Source organism: Sorex araneus, chromosome 6, assembly GCF_027595985.1.
Source record: "Sorex araneus isolate mSorAra2 chromosome 6, mSorAra2.pri, whole genome shotgun sequence".
Classification (NCBI taxonomy): Eukaryota; Metazoa; Chordata; class Mammalia; order Eulipotyphla; family Soricidae; genus Sorex; species Sorex araneus.
This window is the reverse complement of record NC_073307.1, coordinates 156,753,887-156,775,817: the sequence shown is the minus strand read 5'-3', so window position 1 is coordinate 156,775,817 and position 21,931 is coordinate 156,753,887. Positions and strand designations below refer to the sequence as shown.

The following is a 21,931-nucleotide window of genomic DNA, read 5'->3' as shown; positions in this document are numbered from 1 at the left end:
CTCCTCATTCTCCACTGGTAAAACAATGAGACGATTCTAGCAACTTTTTCTTTTCTTCTAAGCACTGGGCCTAGGTTTTAAAGGACTCGTATGGTGCTACGGAAATCGGAGTAACTTGTACTTTCTTTAGCGCTCCGTATAAGAGCACCTCCTGCAATATCCATCACAGAATCATGTTGTCATTTGTAAAATCACAAATGATTTTCTGCATAACTACATTTATCCACATCTTCAAGACCTGTTCTTAGGTCTAATGACTCATCATAAGAAGCATTCTTGGTTAGATGGGAATTTTTTTATCACTCCCGTTCTCAACCGTAGCCCACAAAATTTTATGGAACTCAAGTTTCTAATGCACAATGTGGGTCTGCCTGGATTTCAAGAATATTTCCTTCTAATGACTTTTTGCCATCCTAGGACTCCAATGCTATTTGTTTAATATCAGTTGGTGGTTAGAGACTTCTGTTGAACTCTATCTGTAGGCTTCTATTCTGAAGACTCACTAGATTTTTTTCTTTAACTTATCTCTGCTTCAAATTCCTTGTGTTGTTGCTACACTTCTCTGTGGTTTAAGAAACTATTATAGTGGTTACAGAATGAAAAGTGTGGTGGAGGAAGAAATAGTGAAAACTGTTCTAAAAAATTTCAAAACGGCCTTTATCTTCAGTGTCAATTTTGGAAAATATTTATGGGAAGTTTGGTGATCTTTCTAACATAACTGCTAGCACCTCTAGGTGTAACAGTCTCTGGAATTAGATCTGAGCATAGTACTGAACATAGTTCTTCTTGTTATGACCCCCAATCACCCTCCCTCCTAGAAAAGATTGAGAGGAATGAGTAAAAGACTAAAATAGACCAATACATTTTCAAAAACGAATAGATCTTGTTTTCCACGCCATCACAACTAGATGTTTAATCATAATTATTTAATTCTTCTACGTTATAACAGAATTTTGAAGATATTTGTAGAGTGCAGAGGTAGAAACCTTTAGAATCATTAAACAAATGCTCTGGTCCTAGACTGCAAAGCAATGTGTTCTGCTTGTGAAATTTGAAAAGCAAAGTAAATAAAGTGAATGGAAAGAGATTCAAAGATCCTCTTGGCTATTTTGGTCTTTTTTTTTTCAAAAAAATTTTACTGAAACAACCCAAGTGCCCTAGAACAGATGACTGGTTAAAATAACTTTGGTACATCGACACAATGGAATATTATGCAGCTATTAGGAGAGTGACTTTCTTTTCTAAGTTTGATAAACTTGTCCATTTCTCCATTTTTTCTCCGTTTTTCTGTCCTTCGTTTGACCACTTTACTTTTGTAATACCTTAAGTTTGAAAAAGGTACTTTTTGTTTTCCCCTACTCTAAATCTCTATAATTTATCTAAACATGATGTTTCCCGACTGGATTCCACGGGAGGTCTAAAGACCACGTGGCTGCCCACCAATGAGATGGTCAATTTCTTCATCAAAATCATGAATGAGTGGTTTGAGGCTCTTCCTGTTCCTGGAGTGAGCAGATATCATTGGGCTACACTAGCATGCAACAGTGACAAATGGAGACGTTACTGGCATCTGCTCGAAAAAATCGAAGATCAATGGGAAGACAAGTGAAGTGATACATTTGATTTCTCCATGAATTGAAACCACTGGTCGAAAACTAAGAGGTAGATATTTGATACTTGTATATTTTTTCAAGATGTTTGATTTATTCTGCTAATGATTTGTATTTCATGGTGCCTTTACCATGGAGATATTACTAATGATTAAATCATCCAATGCTTTACTGAAATAATTTATTTTGCGAATAAGTTTGGACACCGTCTCTTATTTCAGCTCCATGATCCTTCCAAGACCTAAGGAAAATTCCTTCGTATAATACTGCTTAAAATAATGATCTTTATAATAATAAATATTCTATGCTGAATAAAGATCTTTTTGTCTATGTACGGGGCTAGTTAGCTGATCTGGTCTTCTATAATCAAAGGGAGGTTATTGACAGATTACATAATTTTAATTGCGCTTTCTTGTTTGGGTTTTGTCCCCATGTTAGTTCTTGGTTGTGGTAGAACAGTATCTTAAGCACTTAAATTTTTTCTGTTCCATGTTTGGATAAGTCCTGAAAAAAGGTTGTTAGCAGAAAAATTTGCTTAAGAGTGACGAAATGCTCATCTCAGAAACCTATGGTGTAGAATGCAGTAAGAAGTTACAGTGAATATTGGTGATTTCTGAATATCTGAGTGCAACCCAAATTAAATGAAGTGCAGACCGAGGAGACAAAACTTATTGGAATTCTTTTTTTTTAATTTATTTTATTGAATCACCAAGTGGAAAGTTACAAAGTTCTCAGGCTTATATCTCTGTTATACAATGCTCAAACACCCATCCCTTCACCAGTGCCCATATTCCACCACCAATAAAAACAAAAACAAAAGCAAAAACAAAAATAAAGTATACATCCCATACCTCACCCCCCAACCCCCCCCGTGCGTGAGTGATAATTTCACTTCCTTTTCTCTTTACCTTGATTACATTCCAGATTTCAACACACAACTCACTATTGTTGTTAGAGTTTCAAAACAGACTCACTATTTTTGTTGGAATTTATCCCCCAAGAATACAGCTCTATTAACAAGGAAATATTTGATAATAAGTTTTCCACTGATGAGAATGAAGAGATAAAATGTCGCGCAGCCGCAGTAGCGGCCGCGCGGTTTACAATTTCTGTATTATAGTAATTAAGTCCGCGGAGGTTTAAGTTGGAAAATGAATCATTTCCCTTCCTGGACCAGCATGTAGCAAAAGCTTAGTTCACAGTCTCCATACATGGGTGCAAGCACTTTCTGGAACCCCAAATCCTAAATTGTCTCTGGTTCCCGCTCACTCCACATCCACCGGCTGTGCAGAGGCATGGGCACCCGGGCCGAAACCCGGCCGGAGCCCACTTATTGGAATTCTTGAGGTGAGTTATCAGAGCTTGCTGCAAGGAGCAACAACAGCCAAGAAATCAGAAATGAAATTAAAGATGTACAAAGAGCTCACTGTCTTTCTTTGATGGGGAATAAAGGATTGTAAACCATTGAAGATTATGTAGGGGGTAAATATGAAACTATTGAAGGATAACAAAAATATTTAGATCGTGACAATACATTTTAGCTTAAAATGTTTTGGGGACTAGAAGTAGTTGGACCCATAAAAAGACAAGATATAGAACAAAAAAAAAATTTACCTGGACAGGGTGGTGGGAAGGTGAGGATGGGTGGAGAGGGAGTGCTCCCACACGGAGCTCAAGAATTCTGGGTATCCACTGGCCATTCCTGGCCCAAGAGCCAAGGATGCAATGCTGCTTGGACACTGTAGTGCAAGGGTACCTGAATCACCCCTAAAGTGAAAGTGTTTGGGTCCTCCAAGACCTCACCCGGTAGTACTCAGAGGTCTCCATGGAAGCTCAGTGCTGGGAATCGAACTCAGGTTGCTTTGAAAATAGTACAGTAGCCACCGTACTATCTCCTGAACCCATGTTATTTTAGATTAATTATTCTTTTAGGGACTGGAGCCATAGACAGTGGTAGGGTATTTGTCGTGCATTAAGCGGACCCGGGTGTGAATCCTCCGTCCCTCTCCTAGAGTTCATGTTATTTTAGATTAATTATACTTTTAGGGACTGGAGCGATAGACAGTGGTAGGGTGTTTGTCCTGCATGTGGCGCACCCAGTTCTGATTCCTCCGTCCCTCTCCTAGAGCCAGGCAAGAAACAGAGTATCCCGCCTGCATGACAGAGCCTGTCAATCTACCCGAGGCATATTTGATATGCCAAAAACAGAAACAAGATCTCTCACAATGGAGACATTATTAGTGCCAGCTCGAGCAAATTGATGAACAATGGGACAACAGTGCTATACATTACAATAAATGTATTGATCTATTGAGCTATTAAATTAAAAATTAACTGTTTACTCACATCAATTCTTCCAAGAAAGATACTGGTTAATGTGTAAATAAAATAACTGAAACTTGGCTCATCCCAATTAGGTACCCGGTCCATGTTAGGGCTCCTTCCCTGAGCCGCGATTCTAACTAGACCCCAGGGCAGCCTTTTTTCATCATTGATCTGCGGGGGACAGGAATTGAGAGACACTATGCACACCCAAATATGTACCCTCTGCTCATCCCATTCAGTTACCCAGTCCGAGTCAGGACTCCTTCCCAAAACCACTGCTGTTAACACGGTGAGGTGTTATTCTCCCCCCTTTATATCCGAAAAGAGACATAAGTTACCCTTTTAGTTGGAACTTTCACTAGGTTAGCTTAACCACCAGAAACACAGTAGCCAATGACTCATTAAGCCCACTTCATTTGAAGGAAGCATTTGAAGCATTTGAAGGAAGACATGCAGAAAATGCAAACAACATTACAAACAGAAATGTCAGACCTGAAAAACCTGGTAGGTGAATTAAAAAAAACTCAGTGGAAGGCCTCAGGAGCAGAGTAAGAGCTGCTGAGGACAGTATTATTGAGCTCCAAGATGAAGTCCAGAAACTCTCTAGAATTGAGTAGAAAATGGAAAAGAGACTGACAATCCGGGAACAGATGGCAAGAGAAGATCCTGATGAAGCCAAGAGGAGTAACATAAGGATTATTGGAGTTCCACAGGGACAGGAAGAAAACCCTGAAGGAGAAGAAACTGTCAAAATCATCATTGCTACAATGTTCCCAGAGCTGAAGAAAACATTTGACCACAGTCAGGAGGCTGGAAGAGTACCAGCTAGAAGAAATCCAAATAAAAATACCCCAAGACACATCCTGATCAAAATGACCAAAACTTTAGATAAAGACAAAGTTCTGAAAGCAACAAGATCAAAGAAAGAAATTGCCTATAGAGGAGTATCCTTAAGATTTACAGCCGACTTGTTGGATGAAACCCTCGTGGCACGAAAACAGTGGTTGTATATAGTGAAAATAACTCAATGAAATGAATGCCTCACCAAAAATACTTTACCCAGCTAGAATCTCATTAATAACAGAAGGAACAACACAGAATTTCACAGGTAAACAACAGCTCAGGAACTTCCTGAACTCAAAACTATGGTTACAAGAACAACTGAATGGGCTACTTTAAGACAAGACAGGCCCTTAAAATACACCAAATTTCAGCAGAAAAATGGGACAAAACCTCATAACAATCTCTTCAATGTCAATGATCTAAACCTACCAATTAAAAGACAAAGTGGCAGGATGGATTAGAAAATTAGCCCAACATTCTGCTGCCTGCAAGACACACATTGCAACAGTCAGAGAAAACACAGGCTCAAAATCAAAGGCTGGAAAACAATCCTACAGGGAAACATCTCCCAAAAAAAGCTGGGTTAGCAATCCGAGTATCAGATTAAAACTCTGGACTCCCTGATTAATTTACATATCTGGTTCTTAAAACCACCTCCCTGAATAATGACAGGTATGATTTCTGCAGCCTTGCATGTCCCAGGGAAACTTCAATGAAGCATACTCCATGATCAACTGTGCCAAGAAAATGACCCTGCATCTTTCTGACCTCTGAGAATATCCTGATTAAATTTTAAATTGCCTCTTATTTTTCCCATTCCCTCTCCCATCTGTTTTTCTAAAAAAGAGAATGAGAGTTATGCAGAGAAAAACTGGATTCCAGTAAGAGAACGAGATGAATCTTTCTATATCTCATCTTCCATCCATTCTTCTCACACGGTTTCTCTTTTTTTTTCACATGGTTTCTTTGAACGTTTATGATTAGCAGTTTAAAATTGTTTTAAGTTTCATATATCCAATTTTCAAATTATTTCATTAAAATAGGAATAAACCATTGATAATTAAAAGGAAAATATGGACATACTATGATATTATATTACACATTTTACATCTATCAGAACTTCTCATTATGACAGAGTTTATACACGTTAGTTTAATTATGCACGTATACTTTAAGTTGTTTTAATGTTTGATTACTTTTAATAAAATATGGTTATAGTAGTACTTTTAATGTACAAAGTCGCTGCATCTTCACACGATCAAGGAATCAAAGAATCCCTACAACTATCATTGTATCGTTTTTATTATTTCATTTCTTTCTCCTTCTCCCACCCTCTCTCCACTTAGAAATTTTTGAACCATTGTCAAAATACAAGTGTTTATATTCATTGGCGACTGTCTGTTCCCTTATTTCATTTATATACCACATATGGTGAAGTCATCTGATATTTATACTTCTTCCTCTTACTTCATTTAATATAGCACCTTATAGATCCATCCACATTGTATCAAAGGGTAAGGATGGGTGGTGGGAAAGTATACTGGTGAAGAGATGGGTTTGGCAACATTATATAACTGAAACCCAAATATGAACAAACTTGTAACTGTATATCTCACTGTGATCCAATTAATTTTTTAAATAATAAATAAATGAAATATGAGAGATAACAAAACAAAGAGATAAGTCTTCACTTTACTTTCAGTTGAGTAGTATTCCATTATAAATACATATCACATTTTTTTAGCCACTCAAAAATCTTTGGCATTTGAGTGGTCTTTAGATGTTAGCTATTTTAAATAGTGCTGCAATGAACATAGCTTTTCATGGGTCTTTTTTATTTAATGTTTTATGTTCTTGAGATAGTTGCTAAGAAGTGGGAACCAGGAAACAGGCTTTTAAAGCTGACTTCTATTTTTTCTTCATAGCCACACTTAGAAGTTCAAGGCTTACTCCTGACTGTGCTCAGGGATGGTTCTCACGGTGACAATATATTGTGCCAGGGGCAAAAAACCAGGATTTTCTAAATAGAAGGCTAGTAACTACTTTACCCTTGTCTAATTTCTCCTTTCCTTAAAGCTGACTTTGAGGTTGCTTAGATAATTTAATGGTGACAACAAAAGACATCTTTAAATGTTTAATTAAATTAAATATTTTCTCCTTGGAACAACAGAGATGGCACTTGAAGCAACTATACTGAGAAGAGGGCCGGTTGCAGAGTTCAGGGGTAGTTAAAACGCTTGCTTTGAAAGCAGCCAACTGAGATTTGATCCCAAGCACCACAAATTGTCCCTCAGCTACCACCAAAAGTGACCCCTAGCCAAAAACCATGAGCAACTCTAGGTGTGACCCAAAATCCAAAATAATACTAGTACTGTTATCCCATTGCTCATCAGTTTGCTCGAGCAGGCACCAGTAACTTCTCCATTGTGAGACTTGTTGTTACTGTTTTTGGCATATCAAATACACCCCGGGCAGCTTGCCAGGCTCTGCCATGTGAGTGGGGTACTCTCGGTAGCTTGCTAGGCTCTCTTAGGGGGCAGGGGAATCGAAACCCTGTCTGCCGGCTGCGTGCAGGGCAAATGTCCTACCCTCCATGCTATTGTTTTAGACTACTACTACTACTACTACTACTACTACTACTACTACTACTACTAATAATAATAATAATAATAATAATAATAATCTGTCACTGTAACTGTCATTCCCTTGTTCATCAACTTGCTTGAGCGGGCACAGGTAATGTCTCCATTGTGAGACTTGTTGTTACTGTTTTTGGCATATCAGATATGCCATGGGTAGCTTGCCAGGCTCTGTTGTGAGGGCGCCCTACTCTTGGTAGCTGGGCTCTCCGAGAAGGGCAGAGGAATCAAACATGGGTTGGCTTCGTGCAGGTGAACAACCTCCCGCTGTGATATCATTCAAGCCCACTACTACTACTACTAATAATAATAATAAATATTAATAAAGATAAATATAAGAGTGAGGAGCTAAAAGATAATTACTAAATGGCTGTAGTTCCGTGTGCATCATTTAGGTGCAGGGCTATAGGCACTGGGGCAGGAAAAACGGGACCTTGCAAAACGACCCTGAGGTGAAACCTCGCAAGGGGGAGTAACTGCCCACAAATAGCAAAGCAGCGTGCCAAGGTCTTGTGTCAGGCCTTAGCCTCACAAATGCCTAAAATGCAGAAACCATCACATATACTTTAAGCAAGTCATTTTACCTGCAACATACAGCCTCGAAGGTAATTGGACCTAGGACCAAGCAGAGAGCAAAAAGTGATAAGCAAATAGCGTTAAGCTCTAATATGATTGGACTTTCTGTAAGCCAGACTCTCTATAAGGATGTGTGCATTTGGCTGTAAAGTTGAGCTGTGGTCATTGAATCTGCTCCTAGAGGTTTCTGCCCTCCTATGCTCCAGGAACAGGTTCCTGCCCGCTTTGATGTGTGAAACACATCCAGCCATTGTGGAGATCACAGTTCCACATCACAACATAAAGAGCAAAGCAAAGAAAAAATTTAAAACAAAACCGGATAATTTATTCTCTAAAGCCAAAATGGTGGTAACCAGAGGAGATGGGAGGGACAAAGGGGAACGGATCAATCTTAGCATTGTGGGAGGAGTGTAATAGAAATTTTATTTCAATTTTTACAATCCCTGATAAATGATAATAATTTTAAAATTATACTGAACATTAAAAATCATTCATTCAAATGATAATTAAACAAAATACACATAATGTATCCATATTTTTACTTTCTTCATGGCAATATTTTTCCAAATGTATCATTGTAAAAAGAAACAATACATACAAAAAAATATTACTTTTTTATTTCTTTTGGTTTTATCCTCTTAATGCAAATAATTTTTATTATATGAATAAGAAAAGCATTGGAATTAATCTTTCTGGGTTAATGTCTTGACTTTTTTATCCCCCTCCTTAATGCAGCCTTGATATCCTTGTTCCTTAAACTATAGATGAGAGGGTTCAACATGGGGATAATAAGAATATAGAACACTGACAGTATCTTGTTCTGCTTATCAGAGTGGCTAGAAGTAGGATTCCCATACACAGCCAGGGCTGTGCCATAGAAGATAGTGACAACTACCAGGTGTGAGGCACAGGTGTTGAAGGCCTTGAGACTACCTTTGATGGAGGATAATTTCAGGATGGAAGCTGCAATGTAACCATAGGATAGCAGGATGATTAGCAAAGAACCAAATCCAACAAATGATGCTACAAGTAAAAGAATCATTTGGCTGTTGAAGGGACTGGAGCAAGCTAAGACAACAATCTCAGGAATATTACAAAAGAAATGCTGAATTAAGTTGGGCCCGCAGTAGTACAAATTAAGGGCAGAAATTGTTTCAACTAAGCCACAGAGGAGACCAGTTCCAAGAGCCCCAGCAACCATCTTCTGACAGAGTCCAGGCGACATGATGGTTGAGTACTGCAGGGGGTTACCAATGGCCACGTATCTGTCATAGGCCATGGCGGCCAAGAGGCAGTACTCAGCCTGACCCATCCAAGCTGCCACAAAACACTGGGTAGCACAGGCAATGAAGGAAATTGTTTTTTCCTCTTTGAAGAAATCTGAGAGCATCCTGGGACTGATGGGAGTAGTAAAGCAGATATCTATCGATGCAAGACAACTAAGGAAAAAGTACATGGGTGTGTGCAGCTGGGAGTCCATCCTGATGAGGATAATAAGAGTCAGGTTTGAAATGAGGGTCACAAGATAGGTCCCTAAGAAGATTGGAAAGAGAATAAGCTGCAGATTTCTGTCATCTGAGATTCCCAGGAAAACAAACATGAAACCAGATGTGTGATTGCTCTGCCCTTCCATGGACACGCTTGGCACCATCTCCTGAGAAAAATATAAGAGACTAAATGTTTGCTTTTTTTTCTTAAAGTAGACACATACAGAAGTATTCTTTTTTTTCTCAGACAACTAAGTAAATGTATACCGTTTTCTAGAAGCATTATATTAATCTTTCTTTTTTAATTACAATTTTTCTGGAAACATTTTGCATAAATACTTTCATTCTATGCTGGGGGTGCAAAATCAGTAATTGTTCTTCATCAGAAACTTATTCCATAAGTTTTTTATGCAAGAAGAAGGGGAAGCGCTACTCCATGTCCACTTACCAAAATCTATGCCCTCGAGTTACCCAACTTGGGGAAATCACAAGAAATCAGCACAGTCAGAGTATAAGGGATTAGCCTCACCTTGGGAAAAACACCTAGGTGATTATTTTTTCTCCTCTGCCAGGTATCGTAGCAATTACATGCGAAGTATTCTTCGTGAAGATTGGGGATAAATTCCCTCAAGTGACCATGAATCTGGGAGATCAATTTTCTATATTATTAGCATGAACTGTAGCACTGTCCTCCTGTTGTACATTGATTTGCTCAAGCACACACCAGTATATCTCCATTGTGAGACTTGTTACTGATTTTGGCATATTAAATATGCCACAGGGAGCTTGCTAGGCTCTGTCGTGTGGACGGAATACTCTTGGGTATCTTGCAGGGCTCTCTCAGAGGGATGGAGGAATTGAACCCAGGTCAGCTCTGTGCAAGGCAAATCCCCTACACGCTATGCTATTGCTCCAGTCCATTATTACTAGCATTCAACACTAATAAAATGGAAGAATATACACATCAATATCATCTATATTCTACCAAGTATTATTTACCATGAAAAAAATACATTCTTCCTTTGTGACAACATTAATAATTTTCAGATCACTATACAAATCAAGTCAGCTACAGAAAAACAAATGCTGTATGATTTCTTCTTTATGATCAATGGTTTTTAAAAATTACCTAAAAAATGTTATTTTGTTGCTCACATACAGAACTTGAGGAAAAGAAAAATTTCTTACCATAGTCACTTTTTTTTTTTGCCTACACGTTTCATTTCCAAGAAGTTTTTAAGAAGAGAAGGTGACTAATGTAAATATCCATTGTGATTTCACTGTGTGAATTAAAACCCTTTCTGATTCTGATATACTTAGGACATAGTTGTTTTGAATTTTTTCAGGGTACAAAATAAGTTTTAAAAAGCCAAGATACTGTTGAACGAAGAAGACCAATGGAATTTTTTAAAGTGAATGAGACAAGAGATCAACACTGTTGTTGAGGGGACTCTCTGTTATTCTGTGTTACCTAATCTAATGTCCTGAGAATTCAAGATCTCCAAAGATGACATTGGAGATAAATTTTAACTATTTCAGGTGGTCTATGGTATTTCTTAGGAAGTTTAATATCTTAATATAGGGCTAAATATCTCATGCCATACAGAAATTATATCATAAATATTATAAAATTAACATTTTTCTTTTAAAGCAGAAACCTCCAGAACCTACTTAAGTGAATCAACATCCAGCCCAAACTCCAGGGGTATGTCTGTCATTTTAGATTACCAAAGTGCTATTCCCTCCTAGTCAGAGAGTTTGAAAAAGGTTAGGTATTATGAGAACAAGTAGAGATTGAAGGAATGAGTTATACGTAGTAAAGAATGCATTTAAGAACCATAAATCGTTTTCCACACAGATCTTATGAGGAAACCATAGAGCACTATTTTCTCTCTATCTTGAATTCTCACCTTGACCAAGATGCCCCAGGAAGAAAGAAATCTTGCCAAAGGTTGAAAATGTTTATATCTCACCCCCCAGTGTTTCCAGAGTGGGTCCAATTCACTCTCAAATGGAAGCTGTTAGCCATGAAACAAACTCACCACTCATACAAGAAAGGTGTCTGAAACCTGCACCTGGGGTCTCTCTAAATTGTGTTAATAACAGCAGAGGTGGGCTAAAAAAACTGGCAATTAAATGGAGGAACTCTCCAGGTACTTGCTCTCTGGAGTGCTGGTTGCTATGGAGGCTTTATCACAAACTTGTGATTTTTCCTTGTCCCCTCTTGGATAATGAATAATCTAATCCATTATTCATATCCCCATAGGCCAATCATTTTACCATGACCAAAGATTTTCTTTAACAAACTTGAATACAATAGAGGTGGAATGGATTTGGAGAAAGTCCCATCATTACACTTATCTTCTAAGTGAGAAGCTCACAGAAGAGGGGATATGTAAGTGGTTTGTACAACATCAAACATCAGCTAGTAAACAGTTTAATGACAAATTAGCTAGGAGGATGGACAGTGCCTTGTTTATGTTTCTTTTCTTTTATTTTAATTTTACATTCAGACAGATATAACCTTAGCTTTTTGGCCCGAATCAATCATCACAAATAATAGCTCTGTGAGGTGGTCTTGGCATTGCTTCTTTCTCACCAGTGTAACTATTCATGAAGAAAGAAGTGAAATTAAACCTATTTGAGACAAGAAGACAGTTATCCTAGTGACTGACCATCAGAAACAGTAGACTCTCCCAGTCTTCGATGAAATTTGAATTTATCATTTGATAATTTTTCTGACAAGCACAAATTATCCTCCTATTTTAGTGCAGATAAGCAAATTCGGGTTAGAATTATCATTAATTAATTGTTGGTGTTGTGGGCAGTGCGCTGGAGCAATAGCACAACAGGTAGGGTGTTTTCCTTGCATACGGCAAACCTGGGTTCGATTCCTCCATCCCTCTCAGAGAGCCGGGCAAGCTACCAAGAGTATCTTGCCCGCATGGCAGAGCCTGTCAAGCTACCCGAGGCATATTTCATATGCCATAAACAGAAACAACAAGTCTCAAAATGGAGACAGTATTAGTGCCTGCTCTAGTAAATCAATGAACAATGGGACAACAGTGCTATACAATGCTATAGATGTATTGATCTATTGAGCTATAAAATAAAAAATTAACTGTTTACTCATATCAATTTTTCCAAGAAAGAGCCTGGCAAGGTACCCATGGCATATTCAATATCCCATAAACAGTAACAACAAGTCTCATGATGGAGATGTTACTGGTGCCCACTCGAGCAAATTGATGAGCAATGGGATGACAGTGATACAGTGATTAACAGCAGAAGTAGTGTTGCTTCAAAGAAATAAGTGGCTGGAGAGAGATTCAAATTTTCTAATTTTTATGAAGTAGTTACTAAATATATAATGCACATCTGTGTTCTGTTGACAGGAGCTGTAATTTATAGTCTCGAATACAAAATTTTCCTGTATCTAGTTTTACAATTAAATTTTCATTAAGATATATTTTAAATAATTCTCTAATTGTCTAAAATAATTGTCTAAAACCTTAATCTCTAAAATTAAGAGCTCGTTAATTTCTGCTCTGAGTTATATTATTTCCTTCCTCCTGTTCGGATTTAGCTTCTTTTTTTGGTCATTCTCCAAGCTCTTAAGCTATGAGGTTAGGTTACTTATATGGGCTCATTAACGAGATGGAAACCCAAAAAAACAATTTGAAAGATCAATGAAACCAAGAGCTCATCTTTGAGAAAATTAACAAGATTGATAAACCTCTAGCAAGACTCACAAAAAAGGGAGAGAGAAAACTCTAATAAACAGAATTCAAAATGAAAATGGGGACATTACAACACAAACTATGGAAATTCAAAAGATCCTCAGAGATTAAGAATTTTTATGCGACGAAACACGAAAACCTCGAGGAAATAGATAAATTCCTATATTCTTATAGCCTCACAAGACTCAACCAAGAAGACCTGGAATACCTGAACAGACCTATCACCATCAAGGACATCGAAACGGTAATAAAAAAATCTCCCCAAGCACAAAAGTCCTGACCCAGATGGATTCACTAGTGAATTCTTCCAAACATTGAAAGAGGACTTACTTGCAATCCTCTTTAACCTTTTCCAGGAAATTGAGCTATCAAAAACAATTCCAAACAATTTTAATGAAGCAAGTATCACCCTGATCCCAAAAGCAGACAGAGATAACACAAAGAAAGAAAATTACAGACCTATATCCTTAATGACCACAGACGCAAAGATCCTCAATAAAATATTAGCAAATAGAAACCAACGACTCATCAAAAAGATCATACACCATGACCAACTAGGATTCATCTCAGGGATGCAAGGATGGTTTAACATTCACAAATCAATCAACATAATTCATCATATCAATAAAAGAAATAATAAAAACCATATGATCATTTCAATAAGTGCAGAAAAAGCATTTTACAACACCCTAAAGTCCATGGCTTTCTTATATGCAAATAATGAAAGAGAAGAAAGAAACTTTAAAAAAGTAATCCCAATCATAATAGTACGTCAGTAAATGAAGTACCTTGGAATCAGCTTAACCAAAGAGGTGAGGACCTATACAAGCAAAATTACAAATCCCTACTTTAAGAAATAAAAGAGGACACTAGGAAATGGAGACACATCTTCTGTTCATGAATAGGGAGAATTAATATTCTCAAAATGGCAAGACTGCCAAAATATACAAAGTTACTGCAGTCCCTATCAGAATACCCCTAAAGTTTTTCAAAGAAATAGACAAAACACTCCTGAAATTTCTATGGAACAATAAACCCCAGGAACAGCTAAACCAATCCTTAGGAAAAAAGAAGATGGTTTGCACCACCTTTTCCAACTTCAAGCAATATTACTAAGCAGTAATAATTAAAACAGCATGGTATTGGGCTAGAAACAGACCTAGAGTCCAATGGAATAGAGTAGAATATCCTGTCACAGACCCCCAAATATATGGCCACTTAATCTTTGATAAAGGAGCAAGAAACTTGAAGTGGAACAGGGAAAGCCTCTTTAAAAAGTGGTGCTGGGAAAGCTGAATAGATGCCTGGAACAAAATGAACTCTTGTAAAAAACTAAGGCACGCCTAGGGGAGTGTGCTTTTGTGGGATCTCCTGGTGGCTGTGTTTCACCATTCGCATACAGTGCTCTGGAACCACTGTGTATGGGTTGGATCAGGACAGCCATTGGACAAGGACAGGCGAAGGAAGAAGGAGGACCAAGCTGGTTGCTGATTAGTTACCATTTATTCAATCTTCCATCTTTCCCATCTTCTGCACTTCTAGCTCAGTCCTCTCTCTGGATCTACTGCAGCATCTCTCTGACTCCTCTTGTCCCTCTCCTCCCTTTTTCTCTCTCCCCCTTGCCCCTAGGCCACACACAACCAGGTAGCAAAATCAACATAAGAAAGCCCTTGCTGAGGGCAGGGCATTCCAAAGTCCTTCCTGACTCTTAAGGTATTTTTCTCCTTTCCTCAGTCCAAGCACTCATTAACATCTTAATACTAGTTATTTTTGTATGGATATAGCTAGAGATACACTGAGCCTTGCAAGGCAGCTCTCCTGGCAACATATTGCCACAGACTCAGACTACAGCACTCAGGCCAGATTAATCATTCCTCACCCTAGCAGGGTCCAAATCTAGTTATCATTGTTTAGATCATGACATTTGTCCATGATCAATCTCTTAAATTATAGTTAAGCATTAGGCATTTTGGCCATGCCCATCTAGATGCCAGGGTAGCACATAACTCACCACTTGCCCTGGATCCATCCTGTCCATCATCGGACGCTGCTATTGGGATACTAGGAACTGAGGGCAACTGATGCTAAAGTGGAGAAAGCAGATTGCCCGGGAATGAATAATATTCGAAGCCAATTAAGTCCCAAGTTACAAAGGCATAATATGTCTACTTGTGTGTATACAAAAAGGACATTGCTTTATAGTAAATTATTCAAAAGGCATAAAGAGAGGAGAAAGGGAATATTACAATATTCAGTGTCCTAAGAAGGTCTGACCTTACAAACTAGCAGAGTCAGATTAGGGAAAATGGATTAACTGTTTTGGGGAAGAGAGCATAGAGAAGTGATTACAGCTAAACAAATGGAAAGGAGTAACTCAGGAACACCTTGATGGGTGTGACTGGAGTAAGCCTAAAGTCCAGGAAAAACCAGGATGAGCTCCTTGAGGCAAAGCTGGGGGGAGGACAAAGTAATGTCATCCTACAGATTCTGACTTCTGTCTAATGCCAGTCACAAAAATCAGATCAAGGTAGTTTAAAGACCTCAACATCAGACATGAATCTATAAGGTACATAGAGGAAAATGTAGGCAGAACTCTCCATGACATTGAAGCTAAAAGCATCTTTAAGGATGAAACAGCACTGACCATGCAAGTGGAAGCAAACATAAACAAATGGGACTACATCAAACTAAGAAGCTTCTGCACTTCAAAAGAAACAGTGACCAAAATACAGAAAGAGCCAAAAAAATCGGAAAGAATATTTACCCAATACCCATCTGAGAAGGGATTAATATCCAGGATATACAAGACACTAGTAGAATTGCACAAGAAAGAAACCTTCAACCCCATCAAAAATGGGGAGGAGAAATGAACAGTAGTTTCCTCAAGAAAGAAATACAAATGGCCAAAAGGCACATGAAAAAAATGCTCCACATTGCTAGTTATCAGGGAGATGCAAATCAAAACAGCAATGAGATATCATCTCATAACATAGAGACTGGCACACATTCAAAAGAGCAAAAACAAGCAGTGCTGGCATGGATGTGGGTAAAAAGGGACCCTCTTTTAGTGTTGGTGGGAATGAAAGAGTACAGCCATTCTAGAAAAAATACGGACAGTCCTTCCAAAACTAGAAATTGAGTTTCCCTATGATCCGCAATAGCACGTCTGGGAATATAGCCCAAGGATGCAATAAATCACAGTAGAAATGACATCTGTGCCTATATGTTTATTGTAGCACTATTTACAATAGCCAAAATCTGGAAACAACCCAAGTGCCTTAGAACAGATGACTGGTTAAAGAAACTTGGGTACATGTACACAATGGAATACTATGTAGCTGTTAGGAGAGATGGAATACTATGTAGCTGTTAGGAGAGATGAAGGCATGAAATTTACTTATAAATGAATAGACATGGAGAGTATCATGCTAAGTGAAATGAGTCAGAAATAGAGAGACAGATATAGAAGAACTGCACTCATTTGTGCAGTATAACAATAACATGACATGAGACTGACACCCGCAGACAGTAGATAAAAGGGCCAGGAGGTGGCCCCACAGCTGAAAGTGTGCCTCACGAGCAGAGGAGAGAAAGCAGATGTAATAGAGAAGAGATCTCTAAGAAAATGATGGCTGAAGGAATCAGTTGGGAATGAAGGTGTGTGCTGAAAATAGATAATGGACCAAACATGATGACAGCTCAGTGTCTGTGTTGCAAGCCATAATGCCCCAAAGTAGAAAGAGAGTTTGTGGAATATTGTCTGCCATGGAGGCTGGATTGGGTGGGAAAGGGGTTATATCCTGGGGATATTGGTGGTAGGGAATGTGTACTGTGCACGATGGGTGTTTGATCACTGTGAGATTGTAAAGCAAACATGAGAGCTTGTAACTATCTCATGGTGATTCAATAATTTTTTTTTTAAAAGAATGGAATCTTGCCTAAAGCTAATAGGATTCTTATTACTGATGAGAATAAATAAGCTTGTTTTGCGCCTCATAAGATTTAATGTAATTATTTAAAATATATCTTAATAAAAATTTAATTGTCAAAATAGATAGGAAAATTTTGTATTCGAGACTATAAATTACAGCTCCTGTCAACAGAACACAGATGTGCATTATATATTTAGTAACTACTTCATAAAAATTAGAAAATTTGAATCTCTCTCCAGCCACTTATTTCTCTGAAGCAACACTACTACTGCGTTAATCATTGTCTCACTGTCATCCCATTGCTCATCAATTTGCTTGAGTGGGCACCAGTAACATCTCCATCTTGAGACTTCTTGTTACTGCTTATGGGATATTGAATATGCCATGGGTAGCTTGCCAGGCTCTTTCTTGGAAGAATTGATATGAGTAAACAGTTAATATTTTATTTTATAGCTCAATAGATCAATACATCTATAGCAATGTATAGCACTGTTGTCCTATTGTTTATTGATTTACTCAATCAGGCACTAATACTGTCTCCATTTTGATACTTCTTGTATCAAAATGGAGACAGTATTATTTGATACTTTATATTTATGGAATATCAAATATGCCACAGGTAGCTTGACAGGCTCTGCCATGTGGAAAGATACTCTTGGTAGCTTTCCCGGCTCTCCAAGAGGGATGGAGGAATCGAACCTATGTCGGCCGCATGTAAGGAAAACACCTTAGCAGTTGTACTATTACTCCAGCCCACTGCCCACAACACCCACAATTAATTAATGATAATTTTAACCTGAATTTGCTTATCTGCACTAAAAGAGGATGATAATTTGTGCTTGCCAGGAAAATTATCAAATGATAAATTCAAATTTCACCCAAGACTGGGAGAGTCTACTGTTTGTGATGGTCAGTCACTGAGATAACTGTCTTCCAGTCTCAAATATGTTTAATTTCACTTCTTTCTTCATGAATGGTTACACTGATGAGTAAGAAGCAATGCCAAGACCACCTCACAGAGCTATTATTTGTGATGATTGATTCGGGTCAAGAAGCTAAGGTTATATCTATCTGAATGTAAAAATAAAATAAAAGAAAAGAAACATAAACAAGGCACTGTCCATCCTCCTAGCTAATTTGTCATTAAACTGTTTACCAGCTGAATGTTTGATGTTGTACAAACCACTTACATATCCCCTCGGCTGTCAGCTTCTCACTAAGAATATAATTGTAATGATGGGACATTCTCTGAATCCATTCCACCTCTACTGCGTTCAAGTTTGTTAAAGAAAATCTTTGGTCATGGTGTAATGATTGGCCTATGGGGATATGAATAATGGATTAGATTATTCACTATCCCATTGGGGACAAGGAAATATCACAAGTTTCTGATAAAGCATCCATAGCAACCAGCACTCCAGAGAGCAAGTACCTGGAGAGTTCCTCCATTTAATTGCCATTTTTTTTGCCCACCTCTGCTGTTATTAACACCATTTAGAGATACCTCAGTTGCAGTTTGCAGACACCTTTCTTGTGTGAGTGGTGAGTTTGTTTCATGGCTAACAGCTTCCATTTGAGAGTGAATCGACCCACTCTGGAAACACTGAGGGGTATGAAATAAACGATTTCAACCTTTGGCAAGAATTCTTTCTTCCTGGGGCATCTTGGTCAAGGTGAGAATTCTAGATAGAGAGAAAATAGTGATCTATGTTTTCCTCATAAGATCTGTGTGGAAAACGATTTATGGTTCTTAAATGCATTCTTTACTATGTATCACTCATTCCTTCAATCTCTACTTGTTCTCATAATACCTAAACTTTTTCAAACTCTCTGACCAGGAGGGAATAGCACTTCTGTAATCTAAATTCACAGACATACCCCCTGGAGTTTGGGCTGGATGTTGATTCACTTAAGCAGTTTCTCGAGGATTCTGCTTTAAAAGAAAAATGTTAATTTTATAATATTTATGATATAATTTCTGTACGGCATGAGATATTTAGTCCTAAATTAAGATATTAAACCTCCTAAGTAATACCATAGACCACCTGAAATAATTAAAATTTATCTCCAATGTCATCTTTTGAGATCTTGAATTCTCAGGACATTAGATTAGGTAACACAGAATAACAGAGAGTCCCCTCAACAACAGTGTTGATCTCTTGTCTCATTCACTTTTAAAAAATCCATTGGTCTTCTTCACTCAACAGTATCTTGGCTTTTTATAACTTTTTTAGTACCCTAAAGAAATCCAAAACAACTATGTCCTAAGTATATCAGAATCAGAAAGGGTTTTAATTCATACAGTGATATCACAATAGATATTTACATTGGTCACCTTCTCTTCTTTAAAACTTCTTGGAAATTAAACGTGTAGGCAAAAAAAAAGTGACTATGGTAAGAAATTTTTCTTTTCCTCAAGTTCTGTATGTGAGCAACAAAATAACGTTTTTTAGGTAATTTTTAAAAACCACTGATCATAAAGAAGAAATCATACAGCATTTGTCTTTCTGTAGCTGACTTGATTAGTATAGTGATCTGAAAATTATTAATGTTGTCACAAAGGAAGAATGTATTTTTTTCATGCTAAGTAATATTTGGTCGAATATAGATGATACAAAAGTGTATATTCAACCATTATATTAGTGTTGTATGGTAATAATAATGGACTGGAGCGATAGCACAATGGGTAGGGCATTTGCCTTGCACACAGCCGATCTGGGTTCAATTCCTCCATCCTTCTCAGAGAGCCCGGCAAGATACCCAAGATTATTCCATTCACATGACAGAGCCTAGCAAGTTCCCTGTGGCATATTTAATATACCAAAAACAGTAACAAGTCTCACAATGGAGACATTACTGGTGCCTGCTTGAGCCAATCAATGAACAGGAAGACAGTGCTACAGTGCATGCTAATAATATAGAAAATTGCTCTCCCAGATTTATGGTTTCTTGAGGGAATTTATTTTGAATCTTCACGAAGAATACTTCTCATGTAATTACTACGATACATGGCAGAGGAGAAAAAATAATCACCTAGGTGTTTTTCCCAAGGTGAGCTAATCCCTTATACTCTGAATGTGCTGATTCCTGTGAATTCCCCAAGTTGGGAAACTTGAGGGCATAGTTTTTGGTAAGTGGGGGATGGAGTCGAGCTTCCCTTGTTCTTGTATAAAAAACTTATGGCATAAGTTTTTGATGAAAAACAATTACTGATTTTGCACCCCCCAGCATAGAATGAAAGTATTTAGGCAAAATGTTTCCAGAAAAATTGTAATAAAAAAAGAAAGATTAATATAATACTCCTAGAAAAGGGTATACATTTACTTAGTTGTCTGACAAAAAGAAAAAAAATACTTCTGTATGTGTCTACTTTAAGAGAAAAAAGAAACATTTCGTCTCTTATCTTTTTCTCAGGAGATGGTGCCAAGCGTGCCCATGGAAGGGCAGGGCAATCACACATCTGGTTTCATGTTTGTTTTCCTGGGAATCTCAGATGACAGAAAGCTGCAGCTTATTCTCTTTCCAATCTTCTTAGGGACCTATCTTGTGACCCTCATTGCAAACCTGACTCTTATTATCCTCATCATGATGGACTCCCACCTGCACTCACCCATGTACTTTTTCCTCAGTTGTCTTGCATCAATAGATATCTGCTTTACTACTCCCATCAGTCCCAGGATGCTCTCAGATTTCTTCAAAGAGAAAAAAACAATTTCCTTCATTGCCTGTGCTACCCAGTATTTTGTGTCAGCTTGGATGGGTCAGGCTGAGTACTGCCTCTTGGCCGCCATGGCCTATGACAGATACGTGGCCATTGGTAACCCCCTGCAGTACTCAACCATCATGTCGCCTGGACTCTGTCAGAAGATGGTTGCTGGGGCTCTTGGAACTGGTCTCCTCTGTAGCTTAGTTGAAACAATTCCTGCCTTTAATCTAGACTACTGTGGGCCCAACTTAATTCAACATTTCTTTTGTAATGTTCCTGAGATTGTTGTCTTAGCTTGCTCCAGTCCCTTCATAAGCCAAATGATTATTTTTCTTTTAGGAACATTTGTTGGATTTGGTTCTTTGCTAATCATCCTGCTATCCTACGGTTACATTGCAGCTTCCATCCTGAAAATATCCTCCGTCAAAGGTAGTCTCAAGGCCTTCAACACCTGTGCCTCCCACCTAGCAGTTGTCACCATCTTCTATGGCACAGCCCTGGCTGTGTATGGGAATCCTACTTCTAGCCACTCTGATAAGCAGAACAAGATACTGTCAGTGTTCTACATTCTTATTATCCCCATGTTGAACCCTCTGATCTATAGTTTAAGGAACAAGGATATCAAGGCCGCATTAAAGAGGGGGATAAAGAAGTCAAGACAATAACCCAGAATGATTAATTCCAATGCTTTACTTATTCATATAATAAAAAATTATTTGCCTTAAGAGGTTCTAATCAAAAGAAAGAAAGTAGTATGTTTTTTGTATGTATTGTTTCTTTTTAGAATGATACAGTTGGAAAAAAGTTGCTATTGGAATCATGGAATGGAGAAATTAAAAATATGGGTACATTATGTGTATTTTGTTTAATTATCATTTGAATGAATGATTTTTAATGTACAGTATAATTTTAAAATTATTATCATTTATCAGGGATTGTATAAACTGAAATAAAAGTCTCTATTACACTGCACCACCATGGTAAGATTGATCCGTTCCCCTTTGCCCCTCCCCTCTCCTCTGGTTACCACCATTTTGGCTTTAGAGAATGAATTATCCGGTTGTGTTTTAAAT

General features: G+C 37.9%; 2 protein-coding genes across 2 annotated transcripts; one reads left to right on the top strand and one right to left on the bottom strand.

Annotated features, from left to right (window-relative positions):
• Positions 1 to 8,690: 8,690 nt before the first annotated feature.
• Positions 8,691 to 9,644, bottom strand: LOC101543089 (olfactory receptor 1440-like). Its single transcript, XM_004621971.2, has one exon. The coding sequence runs from the start codon at positions 9,642 to 9,644 to the stop codon at positions 8,691 to 8,693; it is 954 nt and encodes a 317-aa protein (XP_004622028.2).
• Positions 9,645 to 20,587: 10,943 nt separating this feature from the next.
• On the top strand, positions 20,588 to 21,523 carry LOC101542810 (olfactory receptor 1440-like). The gene has a single exon (XM_004621970.2). It carries the CDS (start codon positions 20,588 to 20,590, stop codon positions 21,521 to 21,523), a length of 936 nt encoding a protein of 311 aa, XP_004622027.2.
• The last annotated feature ends 408 nt before the right edge of the window (positions 21,524 to 21,931 follow it).

What these genes read in the sequence shown, in the direction of transcription:
- LOC101543089 (XM_004621971.2), bottom strand. Translation starts at nt 9,644, where the DNA reads ATGGTGCCAAGCGTGTCCATGGAAGGGCAGAGCAATCACACATCTGGT.
- LOC101542810 (XM_004621970.2), top strand. Translation starts at nt 20,588, where the DNA reads ATGGAAGGGCAGGGCAATCACACATCTGGTTTCATGTTTGTTTTCCTG.